Genomic DNA, 18,895 nt, shown 5'->3' with positions numbered 1-18,895 from the left:
AAATGACGATACGTGAAGTCCACAGTGACAAAGACTGTACAGGAACAAAAACCCACAAACACAAGGTGAACACAGAACGTTTAAATATGGCTCCCAATCAGAGATAACGAGCCGACAGCTGACACTCGTTACCTCCGATTGGGAGTCATTTGACCAAACAAGGAAAACACAACCAATGACAACCCAACCAAACAAAACACAACCAAAACGAACACACCCTGGCTCAAAATACAAAGTCCCGGAGCCAGAGCGTGACAGTACCCCCCCCTAAAGGCGCGGACTGTGACCGCGCCTCAAAACCCCAAATAGGGGAGGGCTGGGTGGGTGTTGCTCCTCGGAGGCGGCTCCGGCTCCGGCCTTGACCACTACCCTACTTCAATCCCCCCGTAATGGCTCCGATCCGATCTGACCAAGCTGGCTGGATCAGGACAGACGACGCGCACCCCTGGCTTAGCGCGTGAGGCAGGAACGGACCGGACCTGGCTGACGATACGCACCCTAGGCTTGGTGCTTGGAGCCGGAATGGGCTGGACCAGGCTGACGACTCGCACCCTTGGCTTGGTGCGAGTAGCAGGAACAGGCTGGACCAGGCTGACGACTCGCACCCTTGGCTTGGTGCGAGTAGCAGGAATGGGCTGGACCAGGCTGACGACTCGCACCCTTGGCTTGGTGCGAGTAGCAGGAACGGGCTGGACCAGGCTGACGACTCGCACCCCTGGCTTGGTGCGAGTAGCAGGAACAGGCTGGACCAGGCTGACGACTCGCACCCTTGGCTTGGTGCGAGTAGCAGGAACGGGCTGGAACAGGCTGACGACTCGCACCCCTGGCTTGGTGCGAGTAGCAGGAACAGGCCGGGTCGGGCTGGCGACGCACACCGTAGGCTTTGTGCGCGGAGCAGGGACAGGCCGGGCTGAGCTGGCAACGCACACCGTAGGCTTTGTGCGTGGAGCAGGAACCGGCCGGGCTGGGCTGGCGACGCACACCGTAGGCTTTGTGAGTGGAGCAGGAACAGGCCGGGCTGGGCTGGCGACGCGCACCACAGACTCGGTGCGGAGCACAGGAACGAGCCGGACAGGGCTGGCGACGCACACCGTAGGTTTGGTGCGGGGAGCAGGAATAGACCGGACCGTACTGGGGACACACACCACTGGCTCTACCCCGGGATCTGGAACGGGCCGGACCGGACTGGCAACACACGCCAGTACCTCTCGCCGTGCCTCTACACCTTCCATCCCCTCTTCTACCAGTGGCCCCCGTAACCTGGCGGCCTCCTCTGCAACCCCGCTGGACCGCTCCATAGCGGCCTCCTGCTGCTCCGACGTCGTGAGCCCCCCCCTAAAAATTTTCTGGGGGTCTCTCCTCCCCGGGGCCAAGGCCTCTCTCAGACTCGCAATCATCTCCTCCCACGTCCATCCTCTCTCCTCGTCACGCTGCTTGATCCAGTCGAGGTTGCCACGGAGATCTGCCAGCGATGGCTCCTGAACACGCTGCTTGGTCTGGTTTAGGTGGGTTTTTCTGTCACGATCGTCTAATGAGGGAGACCAAAGCGCAGCGCGTTGAGCGAACATGACTTTATTTAATTAAAGCCTAACACGAAAACAACAAAACAAATGACGATACATGAAGTCCACAGTGACAAAGACTGTACAGGAACAAAAACCCACAAACACAAGGTGAACACAGAACGTTTAAATATGGCTCCCAATCAGAGATAACGAGCCGACAGCTGACACTCGTTACCTCCGATTGGGAGTCATTTGACCAAACAAGGAAAACACAACCAATGACAACCCAACCAAACAAAACACAACCAAAACGAACACACCCTGGCTCAAAATACAAAGTCCCGGAGCCAGAGCGTGACATTGTTGTTGTTACAGCCTGAATTTAAAATGGATTACATTTATATTTTGTGTCACTGGCCTAAAAACACAATAACCCATAATGGCAAAGTGGAATTATGTTTTTAGAAAAGTTTACAAATTAATAAAAAATGAAAAGCTGAAATGTCTCGAGTCAATAAGTATTGTTATGGCAAGCCTAAATAAGTTCAGGAGAAAAAAATGTGCTTAAGTCACATAGGTTTGGACTCACTTTGTGTGCAATAATAGTGTTTAACATGATTTGTGAATGACTACCTGATCTCTGTACCCCACACATACAATGACCTGTACGGTCCCTGAGTAGAGCAGGACATTTCAAACACAGATTTAAACCACAAAAACCAGGGACGTTAGCCTCGCAAAGAAGGGCACCTATTGGTAGAAGGGCACCTATTTTTTTTTAAAGCAGACATTAAATTTCCCTTTGAGCATGGTGAAGTTATTAATTACACTTTGGATGGTGTGTCAATACACCCAGTCACTACAAAGATTACCGTTAATTAACATAAACACATTTAGCATCTCCTGGGTCCATGCATAGCCTACAAGCCACTGATGCAGACCTTTTGGAACATCTACATTTTAAAAAGTCTAATAAATCCATTTTAAAAAATGCACTAATGCAGAAATCTCTCCGCCATTTCCTGGTTGCTAAAATTGTCATAGTTTTCCTAATTTCAGTTTCTGTGACAAAACAAGCAAGTATATAAATCAATAAAATAATTCAAAATAGGCTACTAAAGGTTTAAAGAAGACAATGAAAATACTCATCTGTCTTTTAGTTATCAAAATTCTCAACTTAATTGAGCGAACAACATCGCACTGCGCATATTTCACTCTCTATCATTGTTGGGTCAGTGCCACTTAAAAGTTTGTTTTTGGACAATCATTTCCTCCTCCAGTTCAGATGGACGTCATATTCTACTAGCGTCTCCCCTTCTCTCCGATTATAAATGGACAACGTTGTTTTCATTGATCTGTTGGTCAGTGTCAGCAGAGTAGGCTACCGTGTCATTTGTCGTGTTAAACAATATTCTGCTAACGTCTCCAGTCATATAAAGTGTTGTAGAATTGCATGAAATGTGTTTATAAAAAAAGGCCAGATTTTTCCCGTGATAGAGCCTATAGCCCTACTCTTCACGTGCTCAGCCATGCATTGAATGCTCTTTTTTTGCTAACAGTGATTGAGTTATATTATTAGCCTAAACTATGACTAGCCAATCTAAATCATCACATAAGGAACAGTAGGCTATCTTACATAAGTCTGCAAATACAATGATGCATGGAACGCTTTATTATAAAAAGGTGTATTTCTATGGTGAAAATGTGCTTCCCCAAACTTTTTTTTTTTTTTTCTTTTTTTTTGTTTGTCATTTAGCAGACGCTCTTACCCAGAGCGACTTACAGTTAGTGAGTGCATACATTATTTTATTTTTTCTCTGGATAAGAGCATCTGCTAAAAATAAATTAAAAATATTAGGAACGTTGAGAAATAAATATAGTAGGTCTAGCCTATAGAAAGCTGATGGGATCCTCCTCTTTTTAATAGAGGCCATCACTCTGTTTTCTCACGCAATGACATAAAACTGTTGTGCAACATGAGCTCATGGGCTCTCATGAAGTGTTTGATTAGATTTTCGATTACATTTGCATTGATGTCAGAGTGATTAGAGGGAAAACAGAGAGCTGAGTACCAGGCCTTTAGCGACTGGCCGTTAGCAAGTTTGGTAGGCTACCAACGACCATCAGCGGCATCAGAGCGCCGTTTTGGAGAAGCCTAGTTACCGTGACTCAACAGTCACGTGGAATTTGACTGTGATCATGACTCGTGACCGCCTCTGTGGCGGTAATATGTTCACCGTAACAGCCCTAGTCCTTCCTAACTCAGTTGCCGGAGAGGAAGGAAACCTCTCAGGGATTTCACCATGAGGCCAATGGTGACTTTAAAACAGTTACAGAGTTGAAGGGCTGTGATAGGAGAAAACTGAGGATGGATCAACAACATTGTAGTTACTCCACAATACTAACCTAAATGACAGAGTGAAAAGAAGGAAGCCTTTACAGAATAAAAATATTCCAAAACATGCATCCTGTTTGTAATAAGTCATTAAAGTCATACTGCAAAAGAAATGTGGCAAAGAAATTAACTTTATGTCCTGAATACAAAAGCGTTAAGTTTGGGGCAAATCCAATGCATCACTGAGTACCATTTCAAATTTTGAAGAATATTGATGGCTGCATCATGTTATGGATATACTTGTCAACGGCAAGGACAAAGGAGTTTTTTTAGGATAAAAAGAAACCGAATAGAGCTAAGCACAGGACAAATCCTAGAGGAAAACCTTTCCAACAGACACTGGGAGACAAATGTACCTTTCAGAAGGACAATAACCTAGAACACAAGGCCAAATATACACTGGAGTTGATTACCAAGATGGCATTGAATGTTCCTGAGTAGCCTAGTTACTGTTTTGACTTACATCGGCTTGAAAATCTATGGTAATACTTGAAAATGGCTGTCAGCAATGATCAACAACCAACCTGACAGAGATTGAAGAATTTAAAAAAGAATATTGTGCAAATACTGTACAATCCAGGTGTGCAAAGCTCTTAGAGACTTACCCAGAAAGACTCATAGCTGTAATAATTCTAACATGTATTGACTCAGTGTTTTTGTTTTTTCTTTTACAAATGTTAGAATTTTTCTTCCACTTTTGTGTAGATCGTTGATAAATAAAATAAAATCCATTTGAATCCCACATTAACACAACAAAATGTGGAAAAAGTAAAGGGGTTATATATGCATTATATATGTATTAGTAAGAGTTTGATGTTTACATTTATAGTACATCATATAATAATAAACACGTTACCTATGACGACCAGTATGAAGAGCAGTGTAGCAACTCCTGCTGTGATGTAGAACATTACACTGATGTGATAGGCCAGCAGATCCATGTCCTCAACGTTAGGCACCAGGATGGGAGGTAGCAGGAACCCGATGGCTATACCCAGCTGGAAGAAGAGAAGAAACCGACAGCAAAGCTTTAAAAAAAAAAGAAAAGAAAAACTGACGAGACAACGACCACCCTTATTGGAGATGCAATGTTGGAGACAGAGAGACCGGAGACAGAGAGACCGGAGACAGAGAGACCGGAGACAGAGGGCATTCATTTACTGTACTACAAATTCAACCTGTCTCAAACTGGCTAACTGACGACGCATGTTGGCCCATCCCTTCAGAGGACGAGGGATCAAATCAAATTTATAAAGCCCTTTTTTTTTTTATATCAGCAGATGTGACAAAGTGCTTATACAGAAACCCGGCCTTAAAACCCAAAACGGTAAGCAATGCAGATGTAGAAGCACGGTGGCTAGGGAAAACTCCATAGAAGAAGAAACCTTGAGAGGAACCAGGCTCTGAGGGGTGGCCAGTCCCACACTAAGTGATTTAAGTGGAAACATTGAACAGCCAGTTGAATGGAGGAAGCCATGTTGCAGCTTGTTTAATAAGACCAGAGAGGATTCAGAAAAACACCTGGCCAGCCTCATGGACTGGAGGCTCCAGAGAAACACCTGGCCAGCCTCATGGACTGGAGGCTCCAGAGAAACACCTGGCCAGCCTCATGGACTGGATGCTCCAGAGAAACACCTGGCCAGCCTTATGGACTGGAGGCTCCAGAGAAACACCTGGCCAGCCTTATGGACTGGAGGCTCCAGAGAAACACCTGGCCAGCCTCATGGACTGGAGGCTCCAGAGAAACACCTGGCCAGCCTTATGGACTGGAGGCTCCAGAGAAACACCTGGCCAGCCTTATGGACTGGAGGCTCCAGAGAAACACCTGGCCAGCCTCATGGACTGGAGGCTCCAGAGAAACACCTGGCCAGCCTCATGGACTGGAGGCTCCAGAGAAACACCTGGCCAGCCTCATGGACTGGAGGCTCCAGAGAAACACCTGGCCAGCCTTATGGACTGTGGGCTCCAGAGAAACACCTGGCCAGCCTTATGGACTGGAGGCTCCAGAGAAACACCTGGCCAGCCTTATGGACTGGAGGCTCCAGAGAAACACCTGGCCAGCCTCATGGACTGGAGGCTCCAGAGAAACACCTGGCCAGCCTCATGGACTGGAGGATTCAGAGAAAACAGGAATATGTAAATTAGAGTTTCCACATATCACTTAGTGTGGGACTGGCCACCCCTCAGAGCCTGGTTCCTCTCTAGGTTTCTTCTTCATGGGAGTTGTTCCTAGCCACTGTGCTTTTACAGACCGCCAGGGATACTAAGGCTGAATTTAGGCAGGCAGCCCAATTCTGATCTTTATTTCACTAAATTGGTATTTTGACCAATCAGATCAGCTCTGAAAAATATCTGATGTCAAAAGATCTGATTGGTCAAAAGTAAAACACAGCTTGAGTTACATTTACAGTTCCGTTCACATTTAAGCAAGTAAGAGCGGAGGACAGGAGGACTGTAGTATTAACTGTGAAATGCCTGACTCTTAAATGTTGATAGTCTTTAATACTGTGTGAAGCTGATATTCAAATAAATTACCCACTTAATAAAAACTAAAGACTAAGGAGTGAATCCTAGCTTCCACTTAAAAAAGGCCCAATGCAGCTGTTTTATGAAATAATTTCTGGGTAACAATTAAATACCTTACTATGAATGTTTTCAATTAAAAAGTTGTCAAAAAGAAACAAAAATAGATTCTTAGCGAAAAAACGATTCCTCAAGCAATACTGGGAGTGGTCTGAGTGGGGAGGGGACAACTGAAAACTAGCTTTTATTGGCAGAGAGGTTTGGAACTCTCTTTCTTATTGGTCTATTAACTAATTTACCACCTGGTGATGTCACCAGGCAGGCCATAACTCCATCCTACCAAAACAGGCTGAAACGTAATCATTTTCCGGGGTTACTGTTTAAATGTTTGACATCAGCTGGACACCTTCCCAGTCCGTGGTGTGAAAGCAGTTGGAAGTGCTGTATTGTAGTGCAGTGAAACAGGATCTCTGATAACATCTTCATGCTTTGGGGCCATGACACTCATAGGGTGAGAGGTACTTTATTTTTACTGACTTTATTGTCCCCATGGGGACATTATGTTGCAGTATCGTGTGCACGTTTAAAGTGGCGTTTACAGTAGAAAACAAATTGACAATACAACATTCATAACAGTTACATAGCAATAAAAAGAGACTAACCTACAGGCCTTACCGGGTCGATTGGAACATTAGCCCAAGCTGTTTAGGAGGGATATCACACCGGGCCTTACCGGGTCGATTGGAACATTAACCCCAGCTGTTTAGGAGGGATATCACACCGGGCCTTACCGGGCCGATTGGAACATTAGCCCAAGCTGTTTAGGAGGGATATCACACCGGGCCTTACCGGGTCGATTGGAACATTAACCCCAGCTGTTTAGGAGGGATATCACACCGGGCCTTACCGGGTCGATTGGAACATTAACCCCAGCTGTTTAGGAGGGATATCACACCGGGCCTTACCGGGTCGATTGGAACATTAGCCCAAGCTGTTTAGGAGGGATATCACACCGGGCCTTACCGGGTCGATTGGAACATTAACCCCAGCTGTTTAGGAGGGATATCACACCGGGCCTTACCGGGCCGATTGGAACATTAACCCCAGCTGTTTAGGAGGGATATCACACCGGGCCTTACCGGGCCGATTGGAACATTAACCCCAGCTGTTTAGGAGGGATATCACACCGGGCCTTACCGGGCCGATTGGAACATTAACCCCAGCTGTTTAGGAGGGATATCACACCGGGCCTTACCGGGCCGATTGGAACATTAACCCCAGCTGTTTAGGAGGGATATCACACCGGGCCTTACCGGGCCGATTGGAACATTAACCCCAGCTGTTTAGGAGGGATATCACACCGGGCCTTACCGGGCCGATTGGAACATTAACCCCAGCTGTTTAGGAGGGATATCACACCGGGCCTTACCGGGCCGATTGGAACATTAACCCCAGCTGTTTAGGAGGGATATCACACCGGGCCTTACCGGGCCGATTGGAACATTAACCCCAGCTGTTTAGGAGGGATATCACACCGGGCCGATTGGAACATTAACCCCAGCTGTTTAGGAGGGATATCACACCTGGCACAAATGATTGTCTAGTTGTGTTTTTCCTGCCCTATACCTGCACCCAGAGGGGAATAGTTCAAAGTCTGGCTACAGGGGGTGGCTTGGGTCTGGCTACAGGGGGGTGGCTTGGGTCTGGCTACAGGGGGGTGGCTTGGGTCTGGGTACAGGGGGGTGGCTTGGGTCTGGCTACAGGGGGGTGGCTTGGGTCTGGCTACAGGGGGGTGGCTTGGGTCTGGCTACAGGGGGGTGGCTTGGGTCTGGCTACAGGGGGGTGGCTTGGTTCTGGCTACAGGGGGGTGGCTTGGGTCTGGGTACAGGGGGGTGGCTTGGGTCTGGCTACAGGGGGGTGGCTTGGGTCTGGCTACAGGGGGGTGGCTTGGGTCTGGCTACAGGGGGGTGGCTTGGGTCTGGCTACAGGGGGGTGGCTTGGGTCTGGCTACAGGGGGGTGGCTTGGGTCTGGCTACAGGGGGGTGGCTTGGGTCTGGCTACAGGGGGTGGCTTGGGTCTGGGTTCAGGGGGGTGGCTTGGGTCTGGCTACAGGGGGGTGGCTTGGGTCTGGCTACAGGGGGGTGGCTTGGGTCTGGGTACAGGGGGGTGGCTTGGATCTGGGTACAGGGGGGTGGCTTGGGTCTGGGTACAGGGGGGTGGCTTGGGTCTGGCTACAGGGGGGTGGCTTGGGTCTGGCTACAGGGGGGTGGCTTGGGTCTGGCTACAGGGGGGTGGCTTGGGTCTGGGTACAGGGGTGGCTTGGGTCTGGGTTCAGGGGGGTGGCTTGGGTCTGGGTTCAGGGGGGTGGCTTGGGTCTGGGTTCAGGGGGGTGGCTTGGGTCTGGGTTCAGGGGGGTGGCTTGGGTCTGGGTACAGGGGTGGCTTGGGTCTGGGTACAGGGGGGTGGCTTGGGTCTGGCTACAGGGGGTGGCTTGGGTCTGGGTACAGGGGGGTGGCTTGGGTCTGGGTACAGGGGTGGCTTGGGTCTGGGTACAGGGGGTGGCTTGGGTCTGGGTACAGGGGGGTGGCTTGGGTCTGGGTTCAGGGGGGTGGCTTGGGTCTGGGTTCAGGGGGGTGGCTTGGGTCTGGGTACAGGGGGGTGGCTTGGGTCTGGGTACAGGGGGGTGGCTTGGGTCTGGGTACAGGGGGGTGGCTTGGGTCTGGGTACAGGGGGTGGGTCTGGGTACAGGGGGGTGGCTTGGGTCTGGCTACAGGGGGTGGCTTGGGTCTGGCTACAGGGGGTGGCTTGGGTCTGGCTACAGGGGGTGGCTTGGGTCTGGGTACAGGGGGGTGGCTTGGGTCTGGGTACAGGGGGGTGGCTTGGGTCTGGCTACAGGGGGGTGGCTTGGGTCTGGCTACAGGGGGTGGCTTGGGTCTGGCTACAGGGGGTGGCTTGGGTCTGGCTACAGGGGGGTGGCTTGGGTCTGGGTACAGGGGGGTGGCTTGGGTCTGGCTACAGGGGGGTGGCTTGGGTCTGGGTACAGGGGGGTGGCTTGGGTCTGGGTACAGGGGGGTGGCTTGGGTCTGGGTACAGGGGGGTGGCTTGGGTCTGGGTACAGGGGTGGCTTGGGTCTGGGTACAGGGGGGTGGCTTGGGTCTGGCTACAGGGGGGTGGCTTGGGTCTGGGTACAGGGGTGGCTTGGGTCTGGGTTCAGGGGGGTGGCTTGGGTCTGGGTACAGGGGTGGCTTGGGTCTGGGTTCAGGGGGGTGGCTTGGGTCTGGGTTCAGGGGGGTGGCTTGGGTCTGGGTACAGGGGTGGCTTGGGTCTGGGTACAGGGGTGGCTTGGGTCTGGGTACAGGGGGGTGGCTTGGGTCTGGCTACAGGGGGTGGCTTGGGTCTGGGTACAGGGGGGTGGCTTGGGTCTGGGTACAGGGGTGGCTTGGGTCTGGGTACAGGGGGTGGCTTGGGTCTGGGTACAGGGGGGTGGCTTGGGTCTGGGTTCAGGGGGGTGGCTTGGGTCTGGGTACAGGGGGGTGGCTTGGGTCTGGGTACAGGGGGGTGGCTTGGGTCTGGGTACAGGGGGGTGGCTTGGGTCTGGGTTCAGGGGGGTGGCTTGGGTCTGGGTACAGGGGGGTGGCTTGGGTCTGGGTTCAGGGGGGTGGCTTGGGTTTGGGTACAGGGGGGTGGCTTGGGTCTGGGTACAGGGGGGTGGCTTGGGTCTGGGTACAGGGGGGTGGCTTGGGTCTGGGTACAGGGGGGTGGCTTGGGTCTGGGTACAGGGGGGTGGCTTGGGTCTGGGTACAGGGGGGTGGCTTGGGTCTGGGTACAGGGGGGTGGCTTGGGTCTGGGTACAGGGGGTGGGTCTGGGTACAGGGGGGTGGCTTGTGTCTGGGTACAGGGGGGTGGCTTGGGTCTGGGTACAGGGGGGTGGCTTGGGTCTGGGTACAGGGGGGTGGCTTGGGTCTGGGTACAGGGGGGTGGCTTGGGTCTGGGTACAGGGGTGGCTTGGGTCTGGGTACAGGGGGTGGCTTGGGTCTGGGTACAGGGGGGTGGCTTGGGTCTGGGTACAGGGGGGTGGCTTGGGTCTGGGTACAGGGGGGTGGCTTGGGTCTGGCTACAGGAGGTGGCTTGGGTCTGGGTACAGGGGGGTGGCTTGGGTCTGGCTACAGGGGGGTGGCTTGGGTCTGGGTTCAGGGGGGTGGCTTGGGTCTGGGTACAGGGGGGTGGCTTGGGTCTGGCTACAGGGGGTGGCTTGGGTCTGGGTACAGGGGGTGGCTTGGGTCTGGCTACAGGGGGTGGCTTGGGTCAAAAAAATGATTTTGTGAGCCTTGCAGAGGGCTCTGATCTTAAAGATCTCATCCAGGCCTGTCTGTCTGACTCCAAGTACCTTGCTTGCTATGGTGATAATCCTTCTCAGCACATTTCTCTGGCTGACAGCGGCATTGCCAAACAATACAAAAAGTTCAAATATTCTCAATGAAAGATTTGTAAAACAGAGTCAGTATAGTACAGTCAACATTAAAAGATCCCAGCTTTTGAGAAAGTACAGTCTCTGTTGACTCTTTTTGTTGATCAGGTCTGTACATTCACTCCACTGAAGCTTATTGACCAAGAGGACACCCCGATATTTGTATTCCTCTACAATCTCTACGTTCTGACCTCTGATAGATGTTGCCGAGGTAGGTGTTGTACGCTTCCTGAAGTCTATGCACATCTCTTTGGTCTTGTTGGTATTGAGGACCAAGTAGTGATTCGTCACACCACTCTACAAAGTCGTTTAGGACCGGGCCACGGTGTTCCTCTTCACCATGCAACAGGCTGATCAGGGCAGCGTCATCAGCGAACTTAACGAGGTGTCTGTCAGGATGGGAACGAGGTGTCTGTCAGGATGGGAACTAGGTGTCTGTCAGGATGGGAACTAGGTGTCTGTCAGGATGGGAACTAGGTGTCTGTCAGGATGGGAACTAGGTGTCTGTCAGGATGGGAACTAGTACAACTATTAGTGTACAAGATGTTCAGTGGGGAAAAAAACACATCCCTGAGGAGAGCCTGTGTTGGTGGTGTGTATGTCTGAAACGTGGGGACCCCCCTTTGACCCGCTGTGACCTCTGGCTCAGGAAGTCCAACAGCCACAAAACCAGCCCCCCCATCTAAGGAGAAGTCCCTTATGAGTCTCCGTGGCAGAATGTAAAGCTGGATTGTGTTGAAGGCAGAAGAAAAGCCAAAAAACAGAACCCTGACATGGGATTTAAACACCCTCTAGATGTCTATAGGCCGTGTTGAGGAGAGGAAGAATGTCATCGTCAACTCCTCTGTTTTAGTCGGCGCAACACAGAAGTGTACATAGTCTGAAACAACATCTGGGAGTTCATTCAGATCAGAGCTGTCCTGAAATACCTCCCACATAGTCCAGTCAAAACACCCTTGGAGACGAGCGATACTATTGTCAGTCCAGATCTGGACAGTTTTAACTGTAGGTTTCTCCCTCTCCAGGAGCCGACAGTAGGTTGGCCGGAGGTAGACAACACTGTGGTCTGATGTCCCCAGAGGAGGTCTGGTGGTGGCAGGCCGGAGGTAGACAACACTGTGGTCTGATGTCACAAGAGGAGGTCTGGTGGTGGCAGGCCGGAGGTAGACAACACTGTGGTCTGATGTCACAAGAGGAGGTCTGGTGGTGGCAGACCAGAGGTAGACAACACTGTGGTCTGATGTCACAAGAGGAGGTCTGGTGGTGGCAGGCCGGAGGTAGACAACACTGTGGTCTGATGTCACAAGAGGAGGTCTGGTGGTGGCAGTGAAAGCATGTGGTATTGTCCCATAGCACAAATCAATAGTCTTTTTTCCTAGTGTGACATTTCACATACTGGTGGTCCGTGCGCAGGACCTTGTGCAAAGTACAGTTGTTAAAATCCCCTAAAATAAATGTGGGTTTGCGTCGGGGGAGATGGATTCCAGTTTCTGTGACAGATTATAAATAATCTCTGATGCCTTTGCTATGTTAGCTTTTGGTTGAATGTACACAAGGGTAACAAACAATTGGGGGAACTCACGGGGCAGATAGTAGGGTCGCAGTGACACAGAAAGCAGTTCAATGTCGGGAGTCTCTCTCTTACCAGGATCGATTTACACCACTGGTCCCTGACAAGCAGGCAGATGCCCCCGCAGTGACGTTTCCCTGTGACGATCACGGTCCGCTCTGACCAGTGTGAAGCCATCCGGCTCCACTTCCCTGTCCGGGACTCTGTCATCCAGCCAAGTCTCAGAAAACGCCAGCAAACAGGCCTCCCGGTATTCGTGTTGGAAGCGCAGATTCGCTGACAGCTCATCCGCTTTCCCCCTCAGTGACTGGGCATTGATCAGCAAGGTGTTAAGTTTTAAAAGTCTTTGTCTGATTCCCCCTGCGTTTTCCACGTTTGCATTTGGGTTTGTAATCGACTCCCAGACAAATCAGGGATTAGATGGGCCATTGGGATATCCATGGCATTCGTGTTTGAGTTGCATTGCAGTAGGAACTCTCTGCTGTATTGGATTCCACTGCCAGCAGCGTTTTCATAATTTAGTCCGTTTGTAGTGGGTATGTACACGATCAACAAGATCAGTCCAACACCCCCCGCAGCAACTGTAAAGCCATCATTGACAGATGGTTTACAAACAAAAGTGTACAAATTAAAAACATAAAAGAACGCCACACCAAACATAACACACTGCGGGATGCAACAGAGCTGTTAGGGGCTCAATGTCCCGCTAGTGACTGTGAGTTCCGATGACGACGATTGCGCTCAGCGCTGAATACAACAATGACAGTTTCTCACAGAGCTGTAGTGTTGAGTGGCATGTGTATACAACAATGACAGTTTCTCACAGAGCTGTAGTGTTGAGCGGCATGTGTATACAACAATGACAGTTTCTCACAGGGCTGTAGTGTTGAGCGGCATGTGTATACAACAATGACAGTTTCTCACAGGGCTGTAGTGTTGAGCGGCATGTGTATACAACAATGACAGTTTCTCACAGGGCTGTAGTGTTGAGCGGCATGTGTTCATCTGGCCCTTGGTCCAAAGAGTCAAACAAACACACTATTCTCAGAGTCTTTGCCACAATGACCTATTCTGCACAACTGTATGTCAACAAAGGTGTCGGGCAAAGATTGAGTTTAGTGTCCAAGCTGAATCCACACAGTAGGGTAGGCTAAACAGCTAGCACAGGGCATGATTCGGGATGTAGGCTAAACAGCTAGCACAGGGCATGATTCGGGATGTAGGCTAAACAGCTAGCACAGGGCATGATTCAGGATGTAGGCTAAACAGCTAGCACAGGGCATGATTCAGGATGTAGGCTAAACAGCTAGCCCAGGGCATGATTCAGGATCTAGGCTAAACAGCTAGCACAGGGCATGATTCAGGACGTAGGCTAAACAGCTAGCACAGGGCATGATTCAGGACGTAGGCTAACCAGCTAGCACAGGGCATGATTCAGGATGTACGCTAAACAGCTAGCACAGGGCATGATTCAGGATGTAGGCTAAACAGCTAGCACAGGGCATGATTCAGGACGTAGGCTAAACAGCTAGCACAGGGCATGATTCAGGACGTAGGCTAAACAGCTAGCACAGGGCATGATTCAGGACGTAGGCTAAACAGCTAGCACAGGGCATGATTCAGGACGTAGGCTAAACAGCTAGCACAGGGCATGATTCAGGATGTAGGCTAAACAGCTAGCCCAGGGCATGATTCAGGATGTAGGCTAAACAGCTAGCACAAGGCATGATTCAGGATGTAGGCTAAACAGCTAGCACAGGGCATGATTCAGGATGTAGGCTAAACAGCTAGCCCAGGGCATGATTCAGGATCTAGGCTAAACAGCTAGCACAGGGCATGATTCAGGACGTAGGCTAAACAGCTAGCACAGGGCATGATTCAGGACGTAGGCTAACCAGCTAGCACAGGGCATGATTCAGGATGTACGCTAAACAGCTAGCACAGGGCATGATTCAGGATGTAGGCTAAACAGCTAGCACAGGGCATGATTCAGGACGTAGGCTAAACAGCTAGCACAGGGCATGATTCAGGACGTAGGCTAAACAGCTAGCACAGGGCATGATTCAGGACGTAGGCTAAACAGCTAGCACAGGGCATGATTCAGGACGTAGGCTAAACAGCTAGCACAGGGCATGATTCAGGATGTAGGCTAAACAGCTAGCACAGGGCATGTTCAGGATGTAGGCTAAACAGCTAGCACAGGGCATGATTCAGGATGTAGGCTAAACAGCTAGCACAGGGCATGTTCAGGATGTAGGCTAAACAGATAGCACAGGGCATGATTCAGGATGTAGGCTAAACAGATAGCACGGGGCATGTTCAGGATGTAGGCTAAACAGATAGCATGGGGCATGATTCAGGATGTAGGCTAAACAGATAGCACAGGGCATGATTCAGGATGTAGGCTAAACAGATAGCACGGGGCATGATTCAGGATGTAGGCTAAACAGCTAGCACAGGGCATGATTCAGGATGTAGGCTAAACAGCTAGCACAGGGCATGATTCAGGACGTAGGCTAAACAGCTAGCACAGGGCATGATTCAGGATGTAGGCTAAACAGCTAGCACAGGGCATGATTCAGGATGTAGGCTAAACAGCTAGCACAGGGCATGATTCAGGATGTAGGCTAAACAGATAGCACTCACTCAAAGAAAAAAACCTATTCTACAACATCTGCTACTAGGACAGTCCACTATAGTTGAAAAGATACAGAAGACAGAGTTGCAGACAAACCTGGTTTCCCGGCACTCCAGTGGAGCAGGCGGTATTCCCAGCACTCCTGTGGAGCAGGGAGTGTTCCCAGCACTCCTGTGGAGTAGGCAGTGTTCCCAGCACTCCTGTGGAGCAGGCAGTGTTCCCAGCACTCCTGTGGAGCAGGCAGTGTTCCCCGCACTCCTGTGAAGCAGGCAGTGTTCCCAGCACTCCTGTGGAGCAGGCAGTGTTCCCAGCACTCCTGTGGAGCAGGCAGTGTTCCCAGCACTCCTGTGGAGCAGGCAGTGGAGACCTCACTTTACCAAACCAGGTGGAGGCCAGGACAGAGGGGATCCCCAGGATGAACACCGTACCGACCGAGCACAAACTGACCGAAGAACATCAGCAGAAACATGTCCGGTCTAGCACTACCTGTCTTGATGCCGCGCCAGCCATCACCACGTCCCTGAATTCCGCGGTTGTCTAGCAACCAGAGGATGGGCAGGATGAGCGGGATGTAAGACAGGAAGTAGATCATAGGAGAGCCAATCGAGGGCCAGCTCGTCGATGTTGTAGAAACGCATGAAGACGTTGCCAACGATGCCGTACTGCAGCCATGTGAAGGCGTTGCTGGCCGACACGCCTTCAAGCTCTGTCAAGTTGTTTTTTAAAATCATTTCTAGGCGGCCATTTTCAAGTCTTGCCATAGATTTTGAAGCCGATTTTAAGTCAAAACTGTAACTAGGCCACTTAGGAACATTCCATGTGTCTTGGTAATCAACTCCAGTGTGTTCTAAGGTATTGTCCTGCTGAAAGGTGAATTTGTCTCCCAGTGTCCGTTGGAAAGCAGACAACCAGGTTTGTCTAGAGTTTTGCCTGTGCTTAGCTCTATTCCATTTCTTATTATTAAAAAAAATCTCCCTAGTCCCTGCCGATGACAAGCATACCCATAACAAGATGCAGCCACCACCATGCTTGAAAGTATTAAAAGTGGTACTCAGTGATGTGTTAGATTTGCCTCAAACATAACGCTTTGTTTTCAGGACATAACGGTAATTACTTTGCCACATTTTTTGCAGTTTTACTTTAGTGCCTTATTGCAAACAGGATGCATGTTTTGGAATATTTTTATTCTGTACAGACTTCCTTCTTTTCACTCTGTAATTTAGGTTAGTATTGTGGAGTAACTACAATGTTGTTGATCCATCCTCAGTTTTCTCCTATCACAGACATTCAACTCTGTGTTTTAAAGTCACCATTGGCATCCTGGTGAAACTCCTGAGCGGTTTCCTTCCTCTCCAGCAACTGAGTTAGGAAGGACACCTGTATATTTGTAGTGACTGGGTGTATTGATACACCATCTAAAGTGTAATTAATAACTTCACCATGCTCAAAGGGAAATTCAATGTGTGCTTTTTTTTTACCCATCTACCAATAGGTGCCCTTCTTTGCGAGGCATTGGAAAACCTCCCTGGTCTTTGTGGTTGAATCTGTTTGAAAGTCACTGCTGGACTGAGGGACCTTACAGATAATTGTATGTGTGGGGTACAGAGATGAGGTAGTCATTCAAAAATCATATTAAACACTATTATTGCACACAGAGTGAGTCCATGCAACTTATTAAGCACATTTTTACTCCTGAACTTATTTAGGCTTGCCATAACCAAGGGGTTGAATACTTATTTCAGCTTTTTATTTTTAATTAAATTTGTCAACATTTCTAAAAACATAATTCCACTTTGACATTATGGGTTATTGTGTGTAAACCAGTAACACAACATCTCAATTTAATCAATTTTAAATTCAGCCCTGTAACACAACAAAATGTGGAAAAAGTCAAGGGGTGTGAATACTTTCTGAAGGCACTGTATGTGATGACATTGACCTTCCACTTTTGAGGGCAGAGGATGAGAGATGACCAACTGACCAATATAGACCAGTAGTGGCTTGAGAGTCATGCGCAATACGCAACTGGGTCAAATGGACACCTGGGTGGAGTAATCTGGGACATTCAGATAACACATTGCAAAATTACATTGTAATTGCATAATCAAATAGCTATATTTGCAATTACTTTTCAACTTATTGGATCTTAGACTACATAACGTACCTGGTTTCCAAAGACCCCGATGGAGCAAGCGGTGGACACTTCCTCCGATCCGAACCACACCGAGGCGATCTTCGACGGCATCCCGAGGATAAACACCTGCGCCAGGGAACAGCAGAACTGTCCGAGCATGGTGACCGCGAACAGGTCCGGTCTCACGCTGGTCACCTTGATCCAAGTCCCCGCACAATTCATGGCCGTAGCCACTAGCGCAATAACACGGAGACCCTTCTTATCCAGTAGCCAGGTGACTGGGAATATGAAGGGAATGTAAGTCAACATGTATATCATTGACATCCAGTCTATGGTGAAAGACTCTACCCCGTAGAACTTCATGAAAATGTTGTTGATAATTCCGTACTGGATCCATTGAAACGAGTTGCAGAGAGAGTACGAGCTGAATAGCAACACGATGAACCATCGCCGTTTGTATAGTTTGATGGTTTGGGTTGTATCGTCGCCGTTCCGGGTGAGTTGTACCTCCTCGCTGTCACCCGCAGACATTATTTTATTTTTTCCCAAATCCGACACATTTTGATTGTCTTTGATTTCGCCATCAACCAAGGAGGGTTTTCCGCTGCTCATATTGCAGTTTACGTTTTATTCAAAGACGTGCTGGTGAATACAATACAGACACGTATTTCTGTTACATTTCAGTGAGAGTTCAGAGTAGCCTGACTATCTACGACCGCTCCCAGACCTTTGGAAAATAAATGTAGTTTTGGGACATTTAAAACAAGCCAGCTACACCACCTCTCGAAGTTCGCCAATCAAACTACAACTTGACACCGGTTTCTATTGATTATGCCACTTTAGCAAATAAAGTCGTTTTAAAGCAAAGTCATTCCCTGAGATAAAATGAAGTTAGTTAGCGAAACCATGAAATAATTCGAAGTTCGCGCAAAGGTTTTAGACACCACACTCAAACCTTGCTACATTACAAGTTAGCCTACATATCCTCACTTCCTGCCGTTCTTCGTGTGCTGGAGTTGACAAAACAATAGCCTACTTTCACAAGCAGTTTGAACTCAATATACATAGCTATATAGCCCTAAATGTGTCTAAAAATATAACGTGTGGCTATATGTCACTCAGGTCAGCGTCGTCCGATGTAAACGCCGGTTTTACGTCACCGCCGTCTGGGTTGAAATGTGGCACTGGACAACACCGGGGGGAGCTACATCTTGCCCCCGAACATCCGACTTCTTTGGTCCCCCGCCCTCAGACATACATATAAAAATAGCATTTTGCCATTGAGAGTGTATTACAGTCTAAAGTTATTCCACTCTCCATGCCAAAATGCTATTTTTTTGCGGTTGGTGGCACAGGCTATACAACACAGATACGCAAAGCACTATCCACTGGCCCAATAATAGAATGGAATATGGCTCTGGAATTACAATAGAATTGATCATGTTAGTTTGAAGATTCATTAGTCGACTCGTATGTACAGGATACACATGGTATACACCGTCCAACCAAATGTTTACTTGCAGATTCCTTCTCGACAATGCAACAAAATATTTAACAAGAAAATGTAAGCAAGCCTTGGCCTAAAAACATGAGTCTCAAATTCACTATTTGCATTTCCATTTTTTTTCTAACTTTATTTCTAAATGTACAGTAAGACGCTAT

General features: G+C 49.2%; 1 protein-coding gene across 1 annotated transcript; it reads right to left on the bottom strand.

Annotated features, from left to right (window-relative positions):
• Positions 1–1,387: 1,387 nt before the first annotated feature.
• On the bottom strand, positions 1,388–18,498 carry LOC311125493 (choline/ethanolamine transporter flvcr2b-like; the record flags this gene model as incomplete). Its single annotated transcript, XM_084199539.1, has 3 exons — positions 17,264–18,498; positions 4,757–4,898; positions 1,388–1,528 (listed from the first exon to the last, which is right to left on the bottom strand). Coding segments are annotated over exons 1-3 (865 nt in total), but the record flags the coding sequence as incomplete, so codon positions are not given.
• Positions 18,499–18,895: the final 397 nt, after the last annotated feature.

This window comes from Coregonus lavaretus (assembly GCF_964263955.1).
Source record: "Coregonus lavaretus genome assembly, contig: HAP1_SCAFFOLD_3829, whole genome shotgun sequence".
Classification (NCBI taxonomy): Eukaryota; Metazoa; Chordata; class Actinopteri; order Salmoniformes; family Salmonidae; genus Coregonus; species Coregonus lavaretus.
This window is presented reverse-complemented; position numbering and strand designations above follow the sequence as displayed.